This window comes from Miscanthus floridulus, chromosome 17 (assembly GCF_019320115.1).
Source record: "Miscanthus floridulus cultivar M001 chromosome 17, ASM1932011v1, whole genome shotgun sequence".
Lineage (NCBI taxonomy): Eukaryota > Viridiplantae > Streptophyta > Magnoliopsida > Poales > Poaceae > Miscanthus > Miscanthus floridulus.
Genome location: NC_089596.1, coordinates 68,396,524 through 68,421,241, shown reverse-complemented (window position 1 = coordinate 68,421,241; position 24,718 = coordinate 68,396,524). Strand labels below are relative to the sequence as shown.

Sequence of the window (24,718 nt, the reverse complement as noted above, 5' to 3'; positions counted from 1 at the left end):
CTTTTGGGTGCGCGTTTCTGCCGACGGACACGTACACCTTGTGCACGTTCAGTCCTTGTTCGGTTCTACTCGAGGGATTGAGGGGAATTTTGACTTGCAGCCTCGTGGGCCTGCACGGGAGACCAGAGAGGGTGTGGGGGCCTAGGTGGATCATCGTGGATGTTAAATGAACTTTTCTAACAAAATCAAAGGGCGATTTGTAAACATGGGATTCAAAACATCGGTCGTTTGCCGATTTGACACTTGACCCACATTGGACCCACTTGTCATCCACTCGAATGTCATCGTAATCAAGGAGTCAATATTTCGAGTGTCATTTTTACAAACAGAATTCAATTTGGGCCGCTTACCTAAGATGAATTTTCCACAATTCGATGGTGACAACCCCCAGCTGTGGATCACCGGCGCCCAAAATTACTTCGAGATGTACTCTGTTCCATCCTCGGTTTGGATTCGTGTCTCTGTGCACCACTTCACCAGTGCCGCTGCTCGCTGGCTTCAGTCCGTGGAGCGATCCCTTCCTTCAGATTGGCCTACCTTTTGCCGTCTGATTCACCAGCGATTCAGCCGTGACCAGCACGAACTCCTTATCCGCCAATTGTACCACATCAAACAAACATCATCTGTCCAGGACTATACCGAGCGCTTCACTGAGCTGGTTGAACAACTCAAAGTCTACACTACCCCTGACCCTCTTTACTACACAACCCGCTTCATCGACGGTCTGCGACATGATATTCATGCCATTGTCATGGTTCAACGGCCCAGCGATTTGGATGCTGCCTGCACTCTTGCTCTGTTATAGGAAGAGGCGCTCGAGCCGGCTCACCGTCGCGACTTCAAAAAGTCGGACAACTCTGTCTTCTCCAAGACGGGCATACAAGGTACCAAAGTTTGTCGTTGCTGCTGCCTGTTGGCGTCTTCGCCTCTTCGGAGCTCGCCGGCTCGTCGCCTCGGCCGACCAAGCGCAGCGCGTAGGGACACCCGCCGCCGCTCGCTCCTCGCTGGCCGCCGGCGTAGAGACTAGGGAGTAGGGACGCCGGGACGGGTAGGCAGGGAGCTCGGCTTGGAGCGCCGCCACCGCGCCGCCAGTTGGAGCGCCGCCGCCGAGCCCGAGCGCAGAGCGCATTTCGCCCTCTGCCTCTGGTGTCTAGTGTGCGCGGTGCTTAGACCTAAGGGCCAGAATGGGCCAGAAAATGGGCCATTCCTCAGACGGCCAGACGGCCCAGCAGGCAGCCAGGCACCTTCTTCAACCTCCCAGCTCCCGTCATCGCCGCATCGGACCTGCACGGCTGCGCTCGCACTTCGACGGACGCTCGTCGCCGGCCGGAGAATAGGGGGTACTAGTGGTGCTCGTCGGAGGGGACCTAGGGCGGCCGCCCGAGCTCGCCCTATAGGTCGGTCCGCCTCTGGATACAAGGTACCAAAGTTTGTCGTTGCAGGCTTGAAGCTACCTTGGACTTCGCGTAGGAAGAGAAAACAATGGAAAGGGGTGGATATTTGGATTCCCGTGAAATCGCACCATACCTGTAGGATTCTAGAGGAACGGAACTACATGTTCCTTCGTTCCAAACGGGTAAATTGTAGCCATTCTTTGGATTGAGATTCCCTGTACTTTTCTTTTACGTTTCCTTTGATCCAAGCACAGCCTTATCTCTTGTAGCCTCTAAAATCTTGTTTCATTATGTGGCTCTAAGTAATACATGTATTTTGTATTTGTAAAAGACAAGAATCAACTATTAAGCTATCACATTTTGGTTTTTGCCGTGGTCTCATTGCAATTATTGAAACTCAAAATACTTTAAAATTATTTGTCTCAAAAAAACTTCAAAATTATTTATATAATCAAAACATGTAGATCGTTTGCTCACTTTATATTCATAAATATTATACATCTATTATACTATACGATTTACATAAATACAAAACAGTAAAAACTATGTTCGTCAAAACAACCGAGTATTCGTTGTTATTAGTATTTGTATTGAAAATTCTAACAAATTATAGAGGTCAATGTATAAAAGTACTTACTCTATTTCAAATTATAAGGTTTTTTACTTTTGTCCTTGTTTAGTTCCACCCCAACTTCTAAAAAGTTGCTACAGTACCTGTCGCATCGAATGTTTGCGGCCCATGCATGGAGCATTAAATGTAGATGAAAAGAAAAACTAATTGCACATTTTGGTGGGAAATTGCGAGACGAACATTTTGAGCCTAATTAGTCCATGTTTGAACACTATTTGCTAAATAAAAACGAACGTACTACAGTAGCTCCAAAATCCAAATTCCTACAACTAAACACAGCCTTTGTGAGGTTGTTTGTTTGGGTGTGTATCCCAGGCTCCATGGAGCCACCTTAGGGTTGTTCGTTTTCCTATTTTGTCATGTTAGCCAGGCCTGTCAGGCCACCGACCACCCCCCTGGCTTGCTGGGAATGCAGCGGGTGTCTGTTTCCAACAAGCCTAGCTTGGGTAGCGCTCGGTAGCCATTCTCGTCACTTCTAGTGCTCCACTGAGAGTGATGCGTGCTTGGCGGCGCGTAGAGGACAGCAGCCGCTAGCAGGGCTTTGACGACAGTGGTGACACTGCAAGCCAGCCATGGAGCGGAGGCGGCGTGGTTGAGTAGGAGGCGACTGGCGCCGCATGCGGATCCTGAAACGAGGAACACGAGGACAGGAGGGCCAGGCCCATAGAGGCGACACCCGGGAGTGGCGCATGACGAGCTGGCGGTGGAGACGATGGCCACCTGCTAGCAGCATGTTCGTTTTACTGCTGTCTGATTTAGCATGAATAGCATAAGAAAAAATATATTATTCTAACTTATAATTTATGATCGTATACGAGCAAATGAACAGACCGTGGATTTACCCCCAACCAGCACAAATGCAGATGCGACTGTTCGTAACCACACCTGGTCAGGACACCACATCTCCAGTGACCACATGCCACCCATCTCGCTCTACTCCCTGCCCCACCCATCTCCCATGAGTGTTCAGCTATCATTATAAACCAACTTATAAACTCCACCCATCTCCCATGAGTGTTCAGCTATCATTATAAACCAACTTATAAACTATAGTACAGTATTTTTTCTTCTAACAAATCAACTGTATAAACCAACACGAACACCTTTACGAGCAGCCTGAGAGCCGACGGCATGATCGCTGTTCGGAGGATCTAACAACAATAACGGCGTGTCTAGGGCCTTGTTTAATTGGCAAATTTTTTTTAGAAATGGTACTAGCACTTTCGTTGTTATTTGACAATTAGTGTCTAATCATAGTCTAACTAAGCTTAAAAGATTCGTCTCGTGAATTTCGTCTAACCTGTGTAATTAGTTTTATTTTTTATTTATATTTAATGCTTCATGTATATGCCTAAAGTGCTACAGTATGTGGTCGGGATGGGTGGAGGGCGGCAACAACGATGGACCAACGCGGGTCAGGAGGTTGAAAGTGTCATCGAATTGGAACTCCACGCTGCACCGCTACTGTCGAGGGAAGACTGAGGTGACAGTTAAGAGATGACTCAGGCTAAACTCACCCTCACAGAGACGAGATGACTATCCAGTGTAGCAAATCAATCAAAATAAGATCTACACTGTATAGGCTTAGGTAAAGCATGCAAACCAAACAAGCCCCAGTTACATTCGAGGAAACAGACTTGAGTTGCCAAGGCTTTAATAGGTAGCCAGACTAGCAATAGAACACGAACTAACCACACCCTATATGTTCAGAAACATAGTAGAAACAATGTATTTTGAAAAGCTAAAATATCTGAGAATTTGGAAATAGAGAAAAATTCGTCCAAACAAATTATGCATGTATACGGAGAAAAATAACACCACACACCCTCGCTAGGCCAGGACCAAGGCAGAGTGTGTGGGCCACATGACACGAGCATGAAAGGTTTGTTGAAATTTGGTCCGTACTCCGTAGGCTTGCAGGGCAAATATATGCACACGACTATGATTAGGAATGAAGGAGATCTTTGTACATTTTTTTTGTTGCTTCTTGATTCTTACAAAACTCAGTGCCATAAGCGGATGTTGCTCATATGTCCTTTTAGACGCCACACCAACTTCGCGCGCGGCGATTGGGTGGCGGATGAGGCGCGGTGGCGCGTGTGAGCCACACCGCGCCAGGCTGCACCTCCCTCCGCCGCACAACGCCACAACCTCACCGACGTCTCCACTCTTAAGCCACCCCTTCACGTGAAATTTTAGTATTTTGGTCCCTTTTGAAAACATTTTTTTACAAAAAGACCTATGCTAAAACGTTTGCTAAAAATAGACCATTTTTAGGCGTCTTAGAACATGACGCCAAGATATGAGGGTCGGCGTCAACTGACACGACGCCGAGGTCTTGCCACGTCATGGGCGACCCCAGTTGACGGCGACACAGTGGCGCATGGGGCCCACTACGTCGGCGTCGTGTCAGCCAACGCCACAGACCTAAATTCGGCGCTGTGGGGAGTCACGCCGAGCTATTGCCACCATCCGGCGCGTGGCTCAGGCGGCCCAACAATGCTTCGTGGCCCAATAGCTCGGCGTGCGATCAGATGACGCCGAGACACTAACCTCGGCGCGGTCCGACTCAACGCCAAGGTTCGGTCAGAACCCCACCCCACGCATCACGATTCATGAGATCAGAGAAGCATGCATGCAGCTCGATCGGTTTCATTCCACTAGTGATGGAGACATGTCATGTTCGTCTGCGGGTGCCGGGAGACGTTACCTCGGCTTGCCGCAATTCCGCAACAGGCTAGGCAGCGGGCATGCACTACCTCCGGTAGCATCGTCTCTGCCGCTCTGAATGGTCTCCCGGCACCCGCAGACGAACATGCCATGTCTCCATCACTAGTGGAATGAAACCGATCGAGCTGCACGCATGCTTCTCTGATCTCATGAATCGTGATGCGTGGGGTGGGGTTCTGACCGAACCTTGGCGTTGAGTCGAGCCGCGCCGAGGTTAGTGTCTCGGCGTCATCTGATTGCACGCCGAGCTATTGGGCCACGAAGCGTTGTTGGGCCGCCTGGGCTGCGCGCCGGATGGTGGCAATAGCTCGGCGTGACTCCCCACAGCGCCGAATTTAAGCCTGTGGCGTTGGCTGACACGACGCCGATGTAGTGGGCCCCATGCGCCACCGTGTCGCCGTCGACCGGGGTCGTCCATGACGTGGCAAGACCTCGGCGTCGTGTCAGTCGACGCCGACCCTCATACCTTGACGTCATATTCTAAGACGCCTAAAAATGATCTATTTTCAGCAAACGTTTTGGCATAGGTCTTTTTGTAAAAAATATTTTTAAAAAGGACCAAAATACCAAAATTTCAAAACCCCCCCCTCACCCCCACCATCTCCTCGCGTCCGCCTCCCGCCGGCCGCCACCTTGCTCTTGCTGTCTCACCGTGGGAATGGCAGCGGACACCTCGCCGGCAGCGTGCGCACGAGCGTCTGCGTCCGGCCTCCGCACGGGCCGCCTCGCCGTCCGCGCCGCCGCCCTCCCGACGGATGGGCGCGGCGGTGATGGCGCTGCCTCCTATAAGAAACTCGGTACGTCCGCCACTCTCAGCTTTATGCGCATCCCTTGGAGGATGCGGAAGAAGTCGTTGAAATTTGTGATGCCTAGTGTACAATGCGGGGTCAATTGGACGAACTGAGAAAGGAGAGGGTAGCAAACTAATTTGGTTAGTCAAGAGATTGTCCGGCAGGGTTCTTCCTTGACCAAAAGTAGCCCTTGGCCACTTAACTCACAGACAATCCAAAAGTTTGATTTCGTGGCACAAAGTTTATTTGTTCATCTGATTCCCTGATAAAAAGCAGTCTGAATATAGGAGTAGAACGCAAAATCTTTTTTGGCATCAAAGTTCAGAGGTTGGGAATCACTACACTGAGCCAAGATGAACAAAGTTCTGTTCCTTATATTTAAACCCAAAAGCTCAAATTCCTAAAATAACTGTTTGCTTGTTGTTTTAAGGTATGTACTCCTTGAAAAAGAGGATTGAAGATGCAGTTGTGCGGGTTGAAACGACGGCATCCAGTGCTTTGGAGTTGGAGGAAGCACGGAGAATTGAGCGGGAAGAAGTACTGCGGAAGCGTAACTTGTGGGATAATCCAGCTAAGTCACATGGGACGCTCTCTGCTCTGGCTGATGCTATCAGGGTGGTCGACCATCTAAAGGATCTTCGCTTCAAGGTACAGCAATATGAGTTCAACAAACAATTTTTGTTTTCAGGATTTCAAGAAACAAATATGCTTTACATAGTGTGATGCTTCATGCATGTGAACAGGCTTCAGAAGATAAGCTAAACCATGTTTACTCTGTCACTTCCCTTCACTAAATTGTGCAAATATACGGTTCCAATTCTTTTTGTCTTTATTTTGTGCACAGAAACTACAATTTGTATCGGCACTTCTGTTTTCTGGCCGTTGATCATTAGATATACTGTGCAGGCTGAAGAGGCGAAGCTGATTAGTCAACTATCAGAGATGGAAGCCATAAATGGTGAGCTATTTAAGCAAGCATACAAATCTTCAGTAGATGCTAGCGAGCATCTAGATGGCTACCAGATGTACAAGCTTTTTAAGGGTCCATATGACAAGGAGGGAGCGTGCTTGTTTGGGGGGCCGTAAACGATCGTGGATTATTTACTGCTGGCTGGTTTGGTGTGAGAGAAAAACACTATTCCCAGCTGGAAATTTACGATCGTTTACGAGCAAGCGAACAGGCTGAGTGTCCAATGGTGTTACTTCTAAGGTAAGTTAACTGTAATTACATTTAATATATGTATGGTCAAAGGGTAATGATAATAGATTAATAGTATAAGAAATGCTGATGTAGCTTTAATTGCAATTTCACCTTTCTAATTTGAATAAATAACCTTACTGCCCTGTTTGCCTTTGTGAATTTGTCGTTAATTAGTATTCTGCTCAAGTCCATGGAAAAAATTAAGCTACTAAATGTTTAGTTAATCCATAAATTTCTTTCAAATATGCTAATAGCCTATAGTGATTCATACTCTCATACTGCTAGATGGAAGTTGGTATTGTACTATAAATGTGGTAATATCAAACTTTTGAAGTTTTGATATATACTGATGAATTGGCTAGCTATGATATCTTTTTACTCACAAAAATGTTGATATTTGTCCGCTGCAGCTGTGGGCAGAGAAGGTTTTTGGCATGTATACAAGTTGGGCACGGAAGCAAGGTTACAAGGTTGGATTGATTGAGAAGATATTTTCAACGAGTGGCCATATCCAATCTGCAGCAATGGAGATTGAATCAGAGTACATGTTTGGCACCCTTTCTGGAGAAAAAGGAATGCATCAAATGATATACTCCTCCCTTGAAAATTCTGACATTGATCAGGTGATTATGCTTTCTGTTGTAATTTGTTAGTTTTTATAAGAATTCATCAGGAATTGTTGAGTGCCAGGTTTAAATTAATATACATGACAAACTATACATGTAAGGCCCCGTTCGGCTTACCCCATATTCGGTTTGTTCGGCTTCTTTTTTCAGCCGGAACAGTGTTTTTCTCTTACCACAATTCAGCCAGAACAATATTTTTCAGCCAGTTTCAGCCACAATTCTTCCAGCCGAACGGGGCCTAAATGTCATACGGCAGTAAGCTGCTGCTGCTCTACCCGGGCTGAAAGTGTTCAGGCTGGGGTGCTTTACAGGAGCAAGTGTTGAATAAAAGCGGTAAGACCAAATTTTGGGGAAAAAATGATGTAGTTGTTCAATGTTCCAAGTGTTGGTGAGAACGTTGCCGTTGTCATCCTTTAGTTGGTAGGTGCCCGGTCGGATCACCTCGGTCACCGTATAGGGACCTTCCCATGGTGGAGAGAGTTTGTGTTTCTCCTTCGTTGATTGGGTCCTCCTGAGTACGAGATGATCGACTTCGAGGATCCTCCAACTAACCTTCCTTTCATGGCACCTGCGGAGAGTTTGCTGGTAGCGAGTGGAGCGGATGATGGTCGTCTCGGAGGCCTCCTCGAGCAGGTCAACTGCGTCTTGCTGAGCCTCCGTGGCTCGGTCGCGGTCGAAATCCTTCATTCTTAGGGCACCGTGGTCGAGGTCAGAGGGCAACACTGCTTTAGCTCTGTAGGTCAGGAAGAAGGGTGTGACCTCTGTGGATCGGATCGGGGTCATTCTTAGGCTCTAGAGGATCGCTGGGACTTCTACAACCCATCGCCCGACGTACTTATTGAGTCAGTCGAAGATGCGTGGCTGAAGTCCTTGGAGGACCATGCCATTGGCATGCTCGAACTAACCGTCAGTACATGGATGTCCGACCGAGGCCCAGTCGATCCTGATGCCGTATCCATCACTGAAGTCTAGGAACTTCTTCCCGCTGAAGTTAGTCCCGTGGTTAGTGATGATATAGTTAGAAATGCCAAACTGGTAGATGATGTTGAGGAAGAATTTGACCACCTCTTCCGACCGGATGTTGGTGATGGGCTGGCCTCTATCCACTTGGTGAACATATCGACTGCTACGAGCAAGTGAGTGAAGCCGCCTAGGCCCTTTTTGAGGGGTCCTACCATGTCGAGGCCCCAGACCAAGAACGGCCAGGTGATGGGGGTGGTTTGAAGCTCCTCTGCCGGCAAATGAGTTTGCCGAGCGTAGAATTAGCATCCATCACACCTGCGGACGACCTCCTCTACATCTCGTAGTGCGGTGGGCCGGTAAAAACCGTGGTGAAAGGCTTTTCTGACCAGCGACCTTGGGGCCGCATGATGTCCATAGATCCCGGCATGGACCTTGAGGAGGAGCTGCTTCCCCTAGTTGGTAGGGATGCACTTCATGAGCACCCCCGATGGACTTCGTTTGTAGAGTTCATCACCGAGCGCGATGAAGGTCTTAGCACGTCGAGTGATTCATCGAGCTCAGTCCTTTCGGGTGGGAGAGCCTCCTCAAGGAGGTAGGTGAGTGGTGGCGCTCGCTAGTCGGTTTGATCGAGTGGCAACATGGCAACGTCGACGGGCAACGTTGTCATGGAGGCACTAGGGTCGGAGCCCCCGAGCGCTGGCTTGGCGTCGGGGTTGAAGCCCCCGGGCGCCGGCTTGGCGTCAGGGTATGTCTAGATCGAACCTTCTAAGACGCGGGCGGACGGCTCATGGAGATCATTGATGAAGATCCCGCTTGGAGACGGATCCCGCCTGGCGGCCAATTTTATGAGAAAATCGTCAGCATCGTTGTCCTTTCGGGGGATGTGATGTAGCTTGATCCCCTAGAATTTATCCTCGAGCTTGCACACCTCCTGGTAGTATGCTGCCATGAGGGGGTTTTTGTAGGAGGACTCCTTCATAACTTGGTCAACGACCAACTCTGAGTCGTCGCGGACATAGAGTCACATAGCGCTGAGCTCGATGGCGATGCACAGCCTATTGATGAGGGACTCATATTCCATGGCGTTGTTTGAGGTCGAGAAATGGAGGCGGATGGCGTAGCGGTGCCTACTCCTGTCTGGGGAGATCAGAACCACTCTAGCCCCCGAGCTGAGCAACATTACGGACCCATCAAAGTACATTGTCCTATACTCGTGGGTGACGTTCGGGGTCGGTAGTTGGGCCTCCGTCCATTCGACGACAAAATCCACGAGAGCTTGAGACTTAATAGCGGTACAGAAGATATACCTGATGTCGTGGCCCATGAGTTCGAGTGCCCACTTGGAGATCCGTCCCGCGGCGTCACAGTTGTGGACGATGTGTCCGAGCGGGTACGAAGTGATGACCATGACTTCGTGGTCGGTGAAGTAGTGTAGGAGCTTCTGGGCCGCCATCAACACGGCATATAGGAGTTTCTGCACTTGGAGGTACTGGACCTTGGGGTCAGTGAGTACTTCCCCGATGAAGTATACGGGTGTCCTGGCTCCTCCCTTTCGACAACCAGGGTGGCGCTAACCACATGGTTGCTCGCTGCGATGTAGAGGAGGAGGGGTTCTCCCTGTTCGGGAGTGACGAGGATTGGGGCCAACATTAGTGACGCTTTGAATCTCTCTAGAGCCTACTCAACTTCCTCAGTCCAGACGAAGGCGTCCGTCTTTTTGAGGAGCTTGTAGAGTGGCATCCCTCGTTCGTCAAGCCAGGAGATGAATCAGCTCAGGGTAGCTAGACACCCGGTGAGCCTTTGTACGCCCTTGACGTTGCGTATAGGGCCCATGTTGGAGATGGCCGTGATCTTTTTGGGGTTGGCCTCGATGTCGCGCTCGAACACTATGTATCCAAGCAGCTTCCCCTTCGGAACCCCAAAAACACATTTTTGGGATTCAACTTGATGTTGAACCTTCGGAGGTTCATGAATATCGCGGCTAAGTTTGCGATTAGGTCGCAAGCTTGAGCCATTTTGACCAATATGTCATCAACATAGACGACGATGGTTGGTTTTGGCCGGTCGACTTGATCAGGTTGGTCGAGCAAGTCGATCTGATCGGCGAAGCATTGCTGCATGCACCGCTGATAAGTGGCGCCAGCGTTCTTTAGGGCGAAAGGCATGGTTACGTAGCAGTACAAACCATACGGGGTAATGAACGAGGTTGTGAGCTGATCAGACTCTTTCATCCTGATCTAGTGGTAGCCTGAGTAGGCATCCAGAAAGGAGAGGATCTCGCATCCCGAGGTGGAGTCGACTATCTGGTCTATGGGTGGTAAAGAAAAGTGATCCTTTGGACATGCTTTGTTGAGGCCTATATAATCAACGCATATTTTCTATTTTCCAGTCTTCTTTTTAACAAGAACAAGATTGGCAAGCCAGTCGGAGTGGAATACCTCTCTGATGAATCCGGCTGCTAGGAGTTTGGCGATCTCTTTGCCTATGGACCTGTGTCTCTCATCATCAAAGTGACATAGGCACTACTTGGTGGGCTTTGAGCCTGGGATGAGGCATAGTGCGTGCTCGGCGATGTCCCGCGGTATACCCGGCATGTCAGATGGCTTCCATTCGAAGACATCACGATTGGCGCATAGGAAGTCAATGAGCTCGCATTCCTATTTGGTCGGGAGCTGGGTCCTGATCCGCACCGTCTTGGTTGGGTCAGTGGGGTCGATCCCTACCGCCTTGGTTTCCTTGAGTGGGCAGAAGGCCATCGAGGAGGTTGGTTTGTTGCAGTTCAGGACTGTTCAGGTCGACGACTCCCTGAGCCGTGGGAGCTCAGACGAGTTGATGACGGCGGTGGCGAGCTTGAAATGCTCGTGGTCACACATGAAGGCGTGCAAGAAGGCGCTGCCCACGATGATGACGCCGTTCGGTCTCGGCATCTTCAACTTGAGGTAGGTGTAGTTGGGGATCACCATGAATTTGGCATAGCATGGCCGCCCCAAGATAGAGTAATAGGACCCTAGGAAGTCCACCACTTCAAAGGTGAGGACCTCCAAGCGGAAGTTGGCTCGGTTGCCAAACATGATGAGCAGGTCGATCTGCCCGAGCGGGTATGCCTACGCTCCTGGGATCACGCCATGGAAGGGAGAGCCCGTTGGGCGGAGTTCTGACCAGGGGATGCGCATGGCGTCAAGGGTGTCGACGTAGAGGATGTTGAGGTCGTTGCCTTCGTCCATCAGCACCTTGGTGAGGCGCTTCTTGCAGACGATGGGGTCGACGATGAGCGGGTAGCATCCTGATCTAGCAACATGGGCGGGATGGTCCCTCTGATCGAAGGTGATCGGAGATTCCGACCAGCTAAGGAAGGAGGGGACGGCCATCTCGATGGCACATGACTCTCTATAGCGTACCTTGTGCTAGCGCTTGGAGCAAATGGCGTCAAATCCTTCGAAGATCATGATGCATTCCTCAGTGTCGGGGAAGCTGTCCCCGTCCTTGCCCGCCTGTCGTAGGAAACATTTGAGGAGCTCGTAGTCATTGTAGAGGTGTTTAACGGGGTAGGCGTGGTTGGTGCATAGGCTATCCATGAGCTTATTGAAGTGGTCAGGCAGGCCCTGCTGGGGCTGCTTGCCCACGTGATCAACTACGGCGACCAATGCGGTGTTGGCCGATCAGCACCGATCCTTTTTGTTCTTCTTGCCCCTCTACGTGGAGGGGCCCTTGTCTTGGTCCTCGTGCTTGGCCTTGCCTTTGTCCCGGCCTCCGTTGAAGATCACCTCCTCGCCGAAGGCATGGTTCATGGTGACGTCGAGTAGGTTGCAAGTGTACAGGGCTTTAGGCAGCCAAGCTTGTGGATCAGGGACTCGTAGGTTGTCCTAGAGAGGAATGCGCTGATGATGTTCGTGTCAATGACATCATGGAGGGAGTTGCATCGTTGGGAGCACTTACGGATGTAATCCTGCAGGGACTCGCTAGGCTTCTTCTAGCAGCTCTTGAGGTCACAGGAGTTACTAGGGTGGACATACGTCTCCTGGAAATTTCCAACAAAGATCCTCTTGAGGTCTGCCCAGTCGTGGATGCTATCGAGCGAGAGGAATTCAAGCCATGCCATAACATGTTCCCCCACACCGATGGGGAGATATTGAATGATGAAATGGTCATCATCCACCCCTTCAGCTTGGTAGGCGAGCTAGAAATCTTCGAGCCATATATCGGGGTTCGTCTCCCCGGTGTACTTGGCGATGTTGGTGGGTGGTCGGAAGCGCTGTGGAAACGACGCTCCCTAGATACGCCGAGCAAAGGCCCATGGTCCCAGGCCATCCGGGCTGGGTCTCCAGTTGTCTAGCCGGTAACCATGCCTGGGGTGCGTTTGACTTCTCCCCTCGATGGTCTATCCGGGGCCCATGTTGCCTGCCCTCACCACCGCTCGATGGACGTCATCATCATGCCGGGCCTGATGTCGGTTGCTGATGACGCTGAGAGCGTCTTGGTGCGGACTGAGCCATTCATGTAACTATGGTCGGTGTGGAGCGGGTGCTAGGTCGGACCACAACGTAGCTGTGGCCTCTTGTGCCATGCTTGGTGGCTGTATTGGTGAGCGAATGGAGTGATCCGTCTGGTGTGTCCCAACTCCCCTGGTGGGGAGAGATGCTGCGAGTCAGAGTCACGATGCGGAGCTTTCCACCTGTTGAACGGCGGCGGCTTCCACTAGCTCTCGGAGGTTTCGGTGGACCGCCCGCTCCTAGGGGTCAATGGGCTCGGGAACGCCGCACAGAGGCATTGCCGCAGTGGTGATGTTTTGGCTAGCCTGAACGAACTGTGGGGTATCATTCCCCTCATCCATGATGTCACGCTAGGCCTGACGGGCACGACCCCGAGCCCCGCTCGCCGGATTACGCGCCTAGGGCGCAACGTGCTGCACCGAGTGCGCCGACGCAAGTGGCTGCTGGTTCTGCCGCCATTGTCGTAGCTCCTCAGTGTGCTCTTGCACGAGCGCGAGGGCCCCCGCATGAGGGTCCAAAGGGGTGTGGATCTGCAAGGACTCCGCTACCATCGGGGGTTGTCCCAGAGCGTCCGCCATAGCGCACTCCCAAGACGGACGGTGGCTAGGTGCCACATCGTCGATGCTGGAGCCGTCGCTCTCAACCTCATCATCTAGGAGTTCGTGGAAAGTAGTGGGAGCATAGCTCACCATTCCCCATGAATTCGGACGTGAGAGGGGGCGGCACCAGCGTTCTTCGGAGCCCCCGGGCATATGCGTCCGTGAGGGACGCGAGGCCATAGGGGAACCCATCGATGGAAGATAGTAAATAGTGAGTAAATAACAGCATATACAATACTCACAGCAGGGTTTGAGCAGAGCGTTTGCTCAGAATGAAGCATAGGCGCTTCGTCATTGAAGTCATCATGTGTCCCAGAGCCGATGGAAGGTGCCCCTCCAACGGGTGCCGGAACAAGTGCTTCCTCGTGGAGGTGTAGTACACCGAGCCAATCGGCGACAAAGTCCAGTCTTCCAAAGAGGAAGGTCTAGGATGTCTCGAAGACAGATGGAACCCACATCCTAACAGGTGGGAGTGCAGGAAACTCCAGCGAGCCAAAGCGAGTCATATAGCTTGAGCCCGCCATGGCGAAGATGGCAGAAAAGTGGGCCATCCGATGACCAAAAGTGTGAACAAACAGCGTCTTCCCCACGAACGACGCCAACTGTTGGTGCAGAAAATATCCAACACGTAAATACTTGTAGTTTTGCCGTACGTTGTGATCGGATGTGGCCTAGCACTCAATGACACAAGGTTTATACTGGTTTAGGCAACGTGCCCTACATCCAGTTTGAGTCGGTCGGTGACTTTATTCCTGAGCCTAGGTGCTCGAAGTTTGCTGTGGGATTACAAACGAAAGGGAGAAAGATGAGGGGTACAAGAGGTCCGGTCAAACTCTGGTCTGAAGGGCCGATATTGATGGGAGCTCCACAATGTGCTAAGTGTTCGAACGTTTGTTGTTCATTGGGATCCTTGGTCGTTCGGATCGTGTGTGTTGTTCGAGTTGTTGTGGACTGATCCTCCCCTTTGAGAGAGAGCGCATCCCCTTTTATAGATGAAGGGGATGGCCTTACAAGAGAGAGAGAGAGAGAGTATGTATGCTAAGTCTCGTTGCCCACACCGTCGGGTACAAGATGATTGTAGGCGCCCATAACACTGTTAATGTCAGATGCATGTGGGAGGTTGCGTCGTCTTCTTCTAGTATGGCAGACATCGGTGCCTGCCATACTATTGATGCCCAGAGGCATGCAAGGTGTTTTACCGTGCTCGTCTGGTATGGGAGTTTGCAGGCGCCCACAACACTATAGGGCAAATGTTGGCGCCCACAACATTGCTTGGGTTCTGACATGCCTGGAAGGTTGCAGGGCACTCTTCTGACATGTCCTGTCGGTACTGTCCTGTAGGCGTATAGGGTATGGTCCTTGGTATTGCGGTTGACTTGAGTGCCCTACCCTACTTGCTCCGTCCGTTTCCTGGTCCTCACCGAGCGGGCGACCCCGGTCAGTTGGTCCCAGTTGGCTCCGACTGCGCCAGTCGGTGAAGAGCTGTAAGCAGGGGTTCGGTGCGTCCCCTGTCGAAGACGCGGGTCGGAGTTCGAAAGCGGTGTTTGGCTAGGCCTTCCGGTCGGAGAGGTGGTCCAAAGTCGGAAGCGAGTGATATTCCTTCTTGACTAGGCCTTTCGGTCGGAGAGGCGGGCTAGAGTTGGAAGCGAGTGCTGTTCCTCCTTAGCGAGGCCTTCCGGTCGGAGATTGGATCGCCCTTCTGGCCTGTCGTTTATGTATTTGGGCCGGCCCAGGAGTTTGCGCGTTGTTCGCAACGTCGTATGCTGGGCCAAGCCTTTGCTGGGAAGCCAGTCCACGAGGGACCTCGGGTTTATGAACCTGAGACGATGGGACCTTAGTGACCATTGGAGTCGGTCGACAAATGGTTGAGCCTAAGTAGCTTAAGGCACTTGGCTTGGTTGACAGGAGCCCTTATAGCGAACCCAACACTTTGATCAGGGGAAGCCTTGGTAACCATTCTACCTTAGTGGAGTTCCAATGTGAACTAGGGGTTGCATTCGACAACCGACACCATGAGATATGTCACCATGTCTTGAGAGTTTGCACCTCATTACTTGAGCTCTTTACTTACCACATTTACTTTTCCACACATGCTTGTTTGTGAGGCTTTACCTTTCCTTGAGTAGCTTGGTCTAATTGATAGGTTTGGCTCTAGGTCACAAATAAACTCTTTGTGGGTGTGTCTGAGTAGAGAACACTAAGTAAATTTAAGTTCGTATCTTTGTAGCCAATTGCTTAAGGTTATCAAGTGTATTTTCAAGTTAGGTTTCTAGGTTAAGTTTTTAGTGACCCAATTCACCTTAGAGCATGAGCACTTGAACATGAGGAATTATAACCATTTTGCATTCGTCAAAGGCAATAGACAACAATGAGCGAGATGTAGGGCTGTTATCTGCAAGGAGGATGAAATAGGGGTAGATCATCATGTTTAACTATGAGATCAAGAGATTCCAAACTATTCAACTCCCATAGCCGAACTCCTTATTACTACTCTGCATTCATAATCTATCGAGCATGTTGACAATGGTCAACAACTACATAGAGTAGTATTGTTGTCGGTTGGTGTTTCATGTAAGTATGGTCCATGTGGACTGAGTGCATGGGATAGAGACAGTAGGGCTAGCATTATATGCCATTATAAAAAAATTTGACTAGGGGGAGAGATGTCCCCCCTGATTTTCGTCTTAAGAAGCTGGTGCCGTGACTCGAACCCGGGCTGGCTCAGCCAACCGCTTCTTTGGCGTGTTGTGCTGACCAGTTACTCTGTGAGAGTGTTGGTAGGCCCACTTGTCCGGTTATAGTTGTAGATGGAGCTGATGTTGAGAGAATGGGGAGGAGAATGGCGGCATCGCCATGGTGTCTCATATGTTTCCCCTTAGCTCCATCATGAACATGGATGTAGTTTTTTTTTAATTCAAAGTTCAATTTCAAGAAAACACAAAAAAATCAAAGAAAATTATTGATCACACTTCACAGTTGACACGTCGTGGACCACTGGACCATACGTGGTCTCTCGACGTATAAGAATCCTCATGGCATACTCATCTGAGAGTAGCATTCGACACTCCCAGTGGCCGCGAAGCAATCCCTTTGTTGGTGTACAATACATAATCACCTGCTGGGAGCCTGGGACGCATACGGTTACATACTTATTGACGTACGGATATACGATACGGGTGGCCGGTCGGTAGAGTACGTGGACGTGGACGAGCTAGCTTCAGTTGAAGCTGATGGGGTAGACGCGTTGCATGTTGGGGTAGAAGAGCCCCCAGTTCTGCTCCACGCCGCTCTCCTTGAGGTTCTCGTTGAACATGGAGAAGAGGATCGTCTCGATGGCGCCCGGGTGGCGCGGGGTTCCCCGGCCGACGTGGTTGATGAGATTCTTGTTGTAGATGGCCGCATTCTCGGGCGACGCCGCGACGCCGCCGGCGGACGGCCACCCGCTCTCCGACACCACAAGGGTCACGCCGGAGCCGCCGTGGTTGCCCATCGCCACGTAGAAGGAGTCGACGGTGGTGTCGAAGAGGTTCTGGTACACGTAGGCGCCGTCCTTGAGGACGGTGCCGGGAGCGGTGAAGAGCGCGTAGCTGAGGTCCATGGCAGACGGGTTGGTGGCGTAGGTGAAGTAAGGGTAGACGCTCGCCATGAGAGGCGCGCCGGTGCGCGCCAGGAAGTCGAGGACGGGGCCCATGAACCCCTGCGCCTCGTCCGTGAACTCGGCGGCGGAGGGCGGCTTGTACCCGCCGAGGATGGCCTGCGACACGGACGTGGTGACCTTGATGCCGTCCAGCCCGGCGGCGGCCAGAGCGGCGCGGACGTTCTCCATGGCCGGGACCAGGTTCTGCGCCGCGCCGCCGGCCACCTCGTTGCCCACGCAGACGCAGCGGAAGGAGACCTTCGGGTAGGCCTGGATGTTGTTGCGGACCCACGACGCGGCCGCGGCCGGGCTGGCGGCGAGGCTGGACAGCACGTCGTTGGGCGCGCCGACCACGACGCGGATGCCCGTGCCGCCCACGGCCTGGAGTGCCGCCTGGTCCGGCGCGTAGATCCGCATCAGCGAGATGCCGTTGTCCTTGTACATGCCGATGACGGTGCTCGCCGGCGGCAGGTTGTCGCCGCTCATGCCGTAGGACACCCCGATGGACTCCACCACGCCTGCACATATACGTACGTACGCACTCCTTCAGTCAAATTTATTAATTAATCACAGTAAAATTGTGAAGAAATTAATGGAAAAGGAAACCTGTGCATGAAACAACAGAGGCAGCAAGCATCGCTGTCCGCTGTGTGTAACAGAAATTTAACTTCCCCATATCTCTCTCAATGTATCTTTCCCATCTCGCTTCTTATATCTACATCGAGAAGACATTTAACTTACACATCTCTCTCAATCTATCTATCCATCTATCTACATTTCTTTCTACTATCTATCTGCAATCTTTGCAACAGTCGACGTTACAAGCAACTGGTTATACATTTTACTGTCAGCTGCTGCGAGCAGAGAGTGAGAGAGGGGCCACATATATGCGAGAGGCCCAAACAGAGGAAACGTCCCCGACCGTCGGCTAGTCCACCTATCATCGATATAGATGGCCAAAGCCGTTAGCTAGATCACGAATGAGGATAACGGCCAATAGCTAGCTTTTTTCTAATCATAGCTAAAAAGCCAATAGCAAGCTAGCTCCCGCATGTTTAAGGTCTTCTTTGACAGGGTTTTTATTGTGGCTTCTTCACCGACTTAATCAAAAGCTTTACTAAACAAGTACATACGAGAACGGCTTTTGAAGCCAAAACCAAAGTAAAAATAGTGAAACCCAAGCCGCCATTGTTTTGGCAAGAAGTTGAAGCTATCAAAAATATGATTTCTTCTACCTTTTATTGTTCTTTAAGAAGCCAAAACCCTGCCAAAAAGGCACTAACGTTACTTTAGCATGACATTACTCTAACAGTAATATAATAATATTATCTTTGTATTAAAGTTACTGTCAAGAGTTTACCCCCCCCCCCCCCCCCCCCCCCCCCCCCCCCCCCCCTCACCCCCAAAAAAAAATCGCCTTTCTAGCTGCAAGCACAAACATACCCTGAAAACAGTTAATACTGTAAGGAAAGGGGAAAAATATATATACTTGGAGCGACGTTGGCAAAGACGCCGAGAAGCAATGCCGCCGTAGCCAACATGGAGGCTGCACTCTGCCTTGCCATTCTCTCTGTTCTCAGATCCTCCCCGTGCGTGTTCCAAGAGCCTACACTGTATCTAGTGGCTATGCTTACACGTCTCTCCAAAAACTCTCTGCTTGTAATTGCTTCGATGAAACAAACCACTGCCAACAGCCATCTTATATAGAACTATAGATATCAGGGTCCAATGTATCACTTGGCCCAACGTCACCAGCACGACAAGCTTTTCTTTTCGAATATCCAGCACCACCGACATTTCATTTTTTCTGAAAATCTTTTTCGTTTTCTTTGTGGGCCTGAAGCCCCCTTTTTTTTTAAAAAAAAATAAAACTACTATTTATCGGCGTTTCCGGAATCGATTTGAAGCGTGGCTATTAGTTCCTTTCCAGTCGTTTAGTCGCACGCTTTTGATGGGCTTAAACTTTGTTGCTTTTTAATTCCTAGCCGCTAGGTTGTAAACACTTAAGGCTTATGGCTTATTTTGTGGTTGACGCTCAGTTGGTGTATCATCCTCGGATGTTAAAGGCTGGAACTTTGTTCCATCATCTAGAAAAATATATATCTACCGTAGATATCTGCAGGGGCCAATATAGAACCTCTACATTAGGTTAAAACTATTCGATTGTCATGCCTATCATTATGATTCTTTAGAGACTCGTAACAGTGCACACGTATCCTTTACAGCCTCTCGCATTTTTTCTACATATTGTCACGTAGATCGGGTCTACGAAGTTTGTTTAGACATGATGTGATCAGATCAATAATGGTTTCTATTCAAAAGCCAACTTTCCCTGATTTCATTCCAGTTTTCACAGCACATCTTAATTTTCTTGGTTTCTCACTTGGAACATCAGGTGCTAAATATCTAATATCAGTGAGATTATTAAGAGGTGCAACACATTAATTTTGTCCATGAGTCAGCATTGCGAATAGATGAAAAAGATTCTACTTTACATGGAGATAATTAGTTCTTACTACTAATTTTATCTGAACACCAAAAAAAAAAACTTGGGAGGTAGTTCTATCGTTAGGTAGATCATTCAGACACGGTGAATGGTAGTTAAAAGCTGATGAGCTTTGATTAGAAATATTCCCTTTTGCTAAAATGTGGCCATCACAGTTAGAAAAGGACACCTGATCGCACTCGATTGAAATGTCATAACTCACTGCTAGCTGAAAACACAGTTGGAGATGAAGGGACAAATGATCGCATTTGATTGGAATGCAATAGCTCACGGCTAGCTTGAAGCACAAGATCGAGCTGAGATGCGACATAGACTCGGCTGATGGAACCAAGATTTTGTAGTATATATTCCCCGTTCCAAATCCAATGAGTTCTGCTCTAGTGGTCCCCCCAATCTAGATCCAAAACAAAATTAATTATAATTAATCACCCTGGTGCTTTAAGGTTCGTGCATTTTTTTTAAAAAAAAGAGAGGGCACAGCAGCAATCAAGAAAAATATACCATTCTCATTTTTTTGGGTATACCATTCTCATTTTTTTGAGGGGTCAAAAAAACTTAAGTTTATAATCAGGTAGATAAAAATAGTAGTATGATTTACAATATGTAACCGTGATTATTAGATGAGTCATGAAATATATTTTTTATATAAATGTTGATAATATTTTTGATGTACCTAATAAACAAATTTAAAAGGTTTAATTTAGTCTAAATCTAAATTCTAAAGTAACATTATTTTAATAGAGAGTATGTGAGAACGTATACATATAGAGTTGGTTATCTTGCGCCTATTGGTTGGATACCATGTCACATACTCACCTTAATAAGTAGTGCATCTCTATCTCGCTAAATTATTTGGACACAGTTACATACAAATATGAAATATGCATCTCGTCTTGTCACAAGATTGCTACCGGCTCTTGGTTGGTAGCATTACTAACGTGCTGGAATTCTCTTGGACGATCTTCAGGTCTTAGTTAGCTTGGCGGAGAGTGATAAAAACCGGTTATATCATGTAAAGGCTGTAAGCGGTAAAACAACACCTAACGCTCTCTGCAGGTAAGGTAATTAAACAAGAGATGCAAAGTACACACGCGCGGTCCTTTTCCATTCTTCTTGTTATTACAGCGCCACTTTTTGAGACACAATTTGCAGGACAATCAACTGGTCGACAAGTGTCGTATCCACAACAGGAAAATGAGTTAGCCGGTAGGATTGGTGATGGAACCACGCAACACACTGACATGCTGTTCCAACGCGATGAAACGGTGAAGTGGTTAAACGAAACAAATCACCACCGCGTGGTGCCATCAACAGCCATCCTCTGTTTAGGAGGCAACCGATCTGGCTCGACACCATCAGACTTTAAATGTTAAAATTTTTCTTTATCTATTATATATCTCCTATAACTAATTGACCATCAGAGTTAGACCATACATGCTCATACAAGGTTGATATGTACCCTTGTTTGTTGAGTTTGTAATGAGTGATTGTCGGAGATGATCGGCTTTGGCTATGGCGTGAGTTTGTGTGTGCAACATGTCTCTTGGCTGTGTTGGTGTGCAGGTGTGGAGCACAGAGACGGTCGACGGACACGATGAAGGTCAAGTAGAGATGGACCATGCCGATGGGCTAGGAGCGGTGAAGGATGTACATGAGCCTTGGACCGAGGGACCGAGATGGCCGGAAGACTGACCGTGGTGGCTAACGCATGGGACATCAACAAGCGAGAGCACATGAGGAGGAGTAGACCGTGTTGACCAAGTCAAGACGGCGGTTCATCAAGTCAAGCGGAGGCGCAACATAAGAGGACTTGGTGATCGGACGATTGAGGACGATGGTGACATGTGTCGAGATCAAGGAGGGGGCGTAGTAGCAGATACGCTTCTCTAGGTAGTTTGGTGGGCCTCAAAACTACCGGCGGACATTTTCTCAGGTTTGTGACTCAAAAACCGGTTGGAATTTCAGCGGGAATGGGAGGAGGCACGTGGCGTCATCGCAAAACTTGCGTCGAGGCGAAGCAAAGTCGTAAAGAGCCCATGGCCATCGGATGGACATATCTTAAGTTGGACCATTATGCCCCTGTGTTAAGTGATTCAGCTAAAATATCTAAAGGCGTGATGGAAATGTGTAATAATTCTATAGATAAGATAGAGGTGACCACCATCCAACCATCTCTCCTGTTTTAGGTTTCCCAGTATGTAGTTTTCAATTTTCAGTCCTATTTCAAGAGAGAGATCCAAAGATGTGAGTTTCAATCCCTCAGTCTGTGTAAACATTCATCTGTAAAACTTGGCAAAGAGACTGACCTCGTTCTTGTGAGAAATAAAGCAATCCTTCATATGAAATTCATGGTCAAGTTCTTGCTTGTGGTTGATTTGGAATTTCCTCTCTGTTTTCCCCCTTCTATTCTCCTTTTGATGGATTTTGTGTTCCAGCGAGGTCGGCGATGTTTTTAGGGTTTGGATACGTGCTAGGACCTCTGATGAACATATCTACCAAGTGATTTGGGCAGATCCATCACAAGCATGAAAATCCATCCTTAGGATGAAAATTGAGAAAACCCCGATCTCTTTGATGGATTTTGAGATAGTGGGAGTTTAGGTGAGTTCTAGGTGTTCATACTCTAAGGATATTGCCAAGATCATAACATATGGGTATGTTAAGCCTCGGGTTCAATGGTTCCCGAACGATGAAGACCCCCCGACCAACCCCTCCAGGATCACCCGGGGCTCGGGGGCTATACCCATTGGGAATGCTCACGCGCACCGTCTGAGGAGAAACCCGGCCGAGCCTAACTCCGCCACGACTTCCGCTTGGGGCTTGGGGGCTTGCCCGAGCCCCATGGCTCCCGATCTATGACAACACTTTAGCTCAGCCCTTGGCTCCTGCCCCACCAATGACTCCAGCCAAGGCTCAGGCACAAGAAGACACGACCCAAGCTACCGAGGCTTAGGGGCTCCCGGGCGCTCCCCCTTGGGCATGGCATTGCCGGCCACTTTCCCAACAAGGTCAAGCACGGGGCATGACACAAGAAGACAAAGATTTCCCACGGCCTCTAGGGGCTCGAAGGCCCTCGGGCCCACGCGTCCGCCCCTGAAGCCGACCTCCTTCACCACCAAGAAGACTCCAGAATGTCCACCTGGGGGAGGCCGGTCCAAGCCGACATAGCCTGCCACGTGGAGTGTCAGAATAGAGCAGCTGGATGACACCCAAGGCTTCTTTGGCTCCACGACACCGCCATGGTCCACAACATGTCACTGCAAGGCCCCCCTAGATACCGGTTCATGTAGACCATAGACTAGTTCCCCCAAACCACCATGTACCCGACCTATCTTGTTATATAAGGGATAAGGTCAGACCTAGGGGGAGGCTGATCACCAGAAGACAGATCATTCCACTCCATTCGATTCCTTGGCCTCGGCTCAGCATCGAGAGCAAGGCAACCCACCGAGGGGCGTCGAGAGCTCCTCCACCGCATCCCGTCGTCTTCCTCATATCCAATGAGTTGAAGGCACCACCGGTGGTGAGGCAACCTTAGGATTAGCATCGAGCTAACCCCCTACCAAATCTCTCTACAACCATGTTGTAACCCCTCGATTTTGGGTGCTTTTGAGTATAAGGATCGTCAGCTGCTGGACGTAGGGCACCGATTAGCGTGAACTGGAATAAACTATTGTGTCCTCTATGTGATTCTTGTGTTCTTGAGTCCACACGAGCCACTAGAGACCCATACTCTGACACCGACTCAAACAATAATGCTTGCCACAGTTTTGACCCTGTGATAGCTAGCGTGCGAGGTAGGGGGTAGTGTCAAGTGCGATTCTAGATCTACGGTGGATGGAGCCACCCGCCTCATCGCCGGAGCAAGTAGCACCGCCCTAGACGGCAGTGTCTGCTTCCCCAACGAGTTCTCTGTCATGACCGGCGCCTTTGCTTTGGGCTAGGTCCTCAACTTTGGGAGCCTGGCCTATGTTGCCGACTGCTACGGCGAGCTTCGTCCACTCCATGGGGCTGAGTCAGCGGGCCATGAGCCCCTAGCGTCGCCCACTCTGCTAGGTCTTCTAGGAGCAGATCTCGAGATCCTAGCCCAACAGATCCAGCGTGGTTTGGGCTCGAACCCCATCGTGTCAAACCACCGCTAGATGTTATAGATGATGGCTAATGTCCACCACCAAATCGCCACTGGTGAGGTGCTCCCACCGCCTGATCGCTCCTAGTATTACCTCCTACACCTGCTTTTGGGATATAGAATGCGACAGCGTCCTTCTAGATGGAGCTGGTGCCCCTCATCAGTTGCCAGGCGCTAGGAGCGCCATCCTCTCTGGTGCAACAGGGACCGACGTCCCATCGCTATGCACCTTCCTCTAGATCCTTTCAGGGAACGAACCAGAGTATGACTCCAATGGCATCAACTGCTACGCACCACCCCACATGTGCTACCACATCGACAGCAATGTTCTTGCCAAGGAGGCACCTAGGCTCATGTATCTGGACCAGAGTCCCGTAGCCACGCGACATACCTCTAGGAGAAGGAGGATCGCTTACAGGAATAGTAGGTGAAGCTGGAGGCCACCGACGTAGAGCTCGAGCGCCAATGGGGACTGCTCCAATGCGCACACCCCGTAGGCAGGGGAGCACCGATGACACTTCTGGCAACAGCTCTGATCAGCCGTGGACTTAGGGCGCCAAGCCTTGGTATGAGCAAAGGTGGAACCATTGTCCTCGGCGTCCCCCTACGTGCTAGTGGATTGGCGATGACCGCGACGTCCGCGACACCATCGAAGCCAAGTGCCATGCTCAGGCGTAGTCCCATACCCCTGAGCGATGGGATGGGGGCACCACCCTAGATCACTTTGCCCCCCTGGTGTTCAGGGCAGTGATCCGAGCAGCTCTCTACCCCAGGTGTTTTGGGCCACCGATGCACATCTCTAAGTACGATGGTGAGACCAACCCGAATCATTAGTTAGAGGACTACCGCCTTGCCATGAAGCCCAGGGGTCCGACGATGACTTCGCCATCCAATTGCTACCCCTGCTCCTATCAAGCTTGACTAGAGCTTGGCTCGAGCAGCTCAAGCCTGGCAGCATCTGCTGCTAGGGTGATCTCCATTCAGTCTTCATTGGCCACTTGCAAGGTACGTACACTCAGCC

At 50.0% G+C, this 24,718-nt stretch overlaps 1 protein-coding gene and 1 pseudogene across 1 annotated transcript; one reads left to right on the top strand and one right to left on the bottom strand.

The window, feature by feature from the left end:
- The first annotated feature begins 5,348 nt into the window (after positions 1-5,348).
- LOC136515751 (peptide chain release factor PrfB3, chloroplastic-like) lies at positions 5,349-7,400 on the top strand (annotated as a pseudogene).
- Positions 7,401-16,350: 8,950 nt separating this feature from the next.
- Positions 16,351-18,722, bottom strand: LOC136517864 (lichenase-2-like). The gene is made up of 2 exons (XM_066511521.1): positions 18,552-18,722; positions 16,351-17,580 (listed from the first exon to the last, which is right to left on the bottom strand). The coding sequence occupies exons 1-2, from the start codon at positions 18,625-18,627 to the stop codon at positions 16,643-16,645; spliced, it is 1,014 nt and encodes a 337-aa protein (XP_066367618.1). The 5' UTR covers positions 18,628-18,722; the 3' UTR covers positions 16,351-16,642.
- Between the last annotated feature and the right edge of the window lie 5,996 nt (positions 18,723-24,718).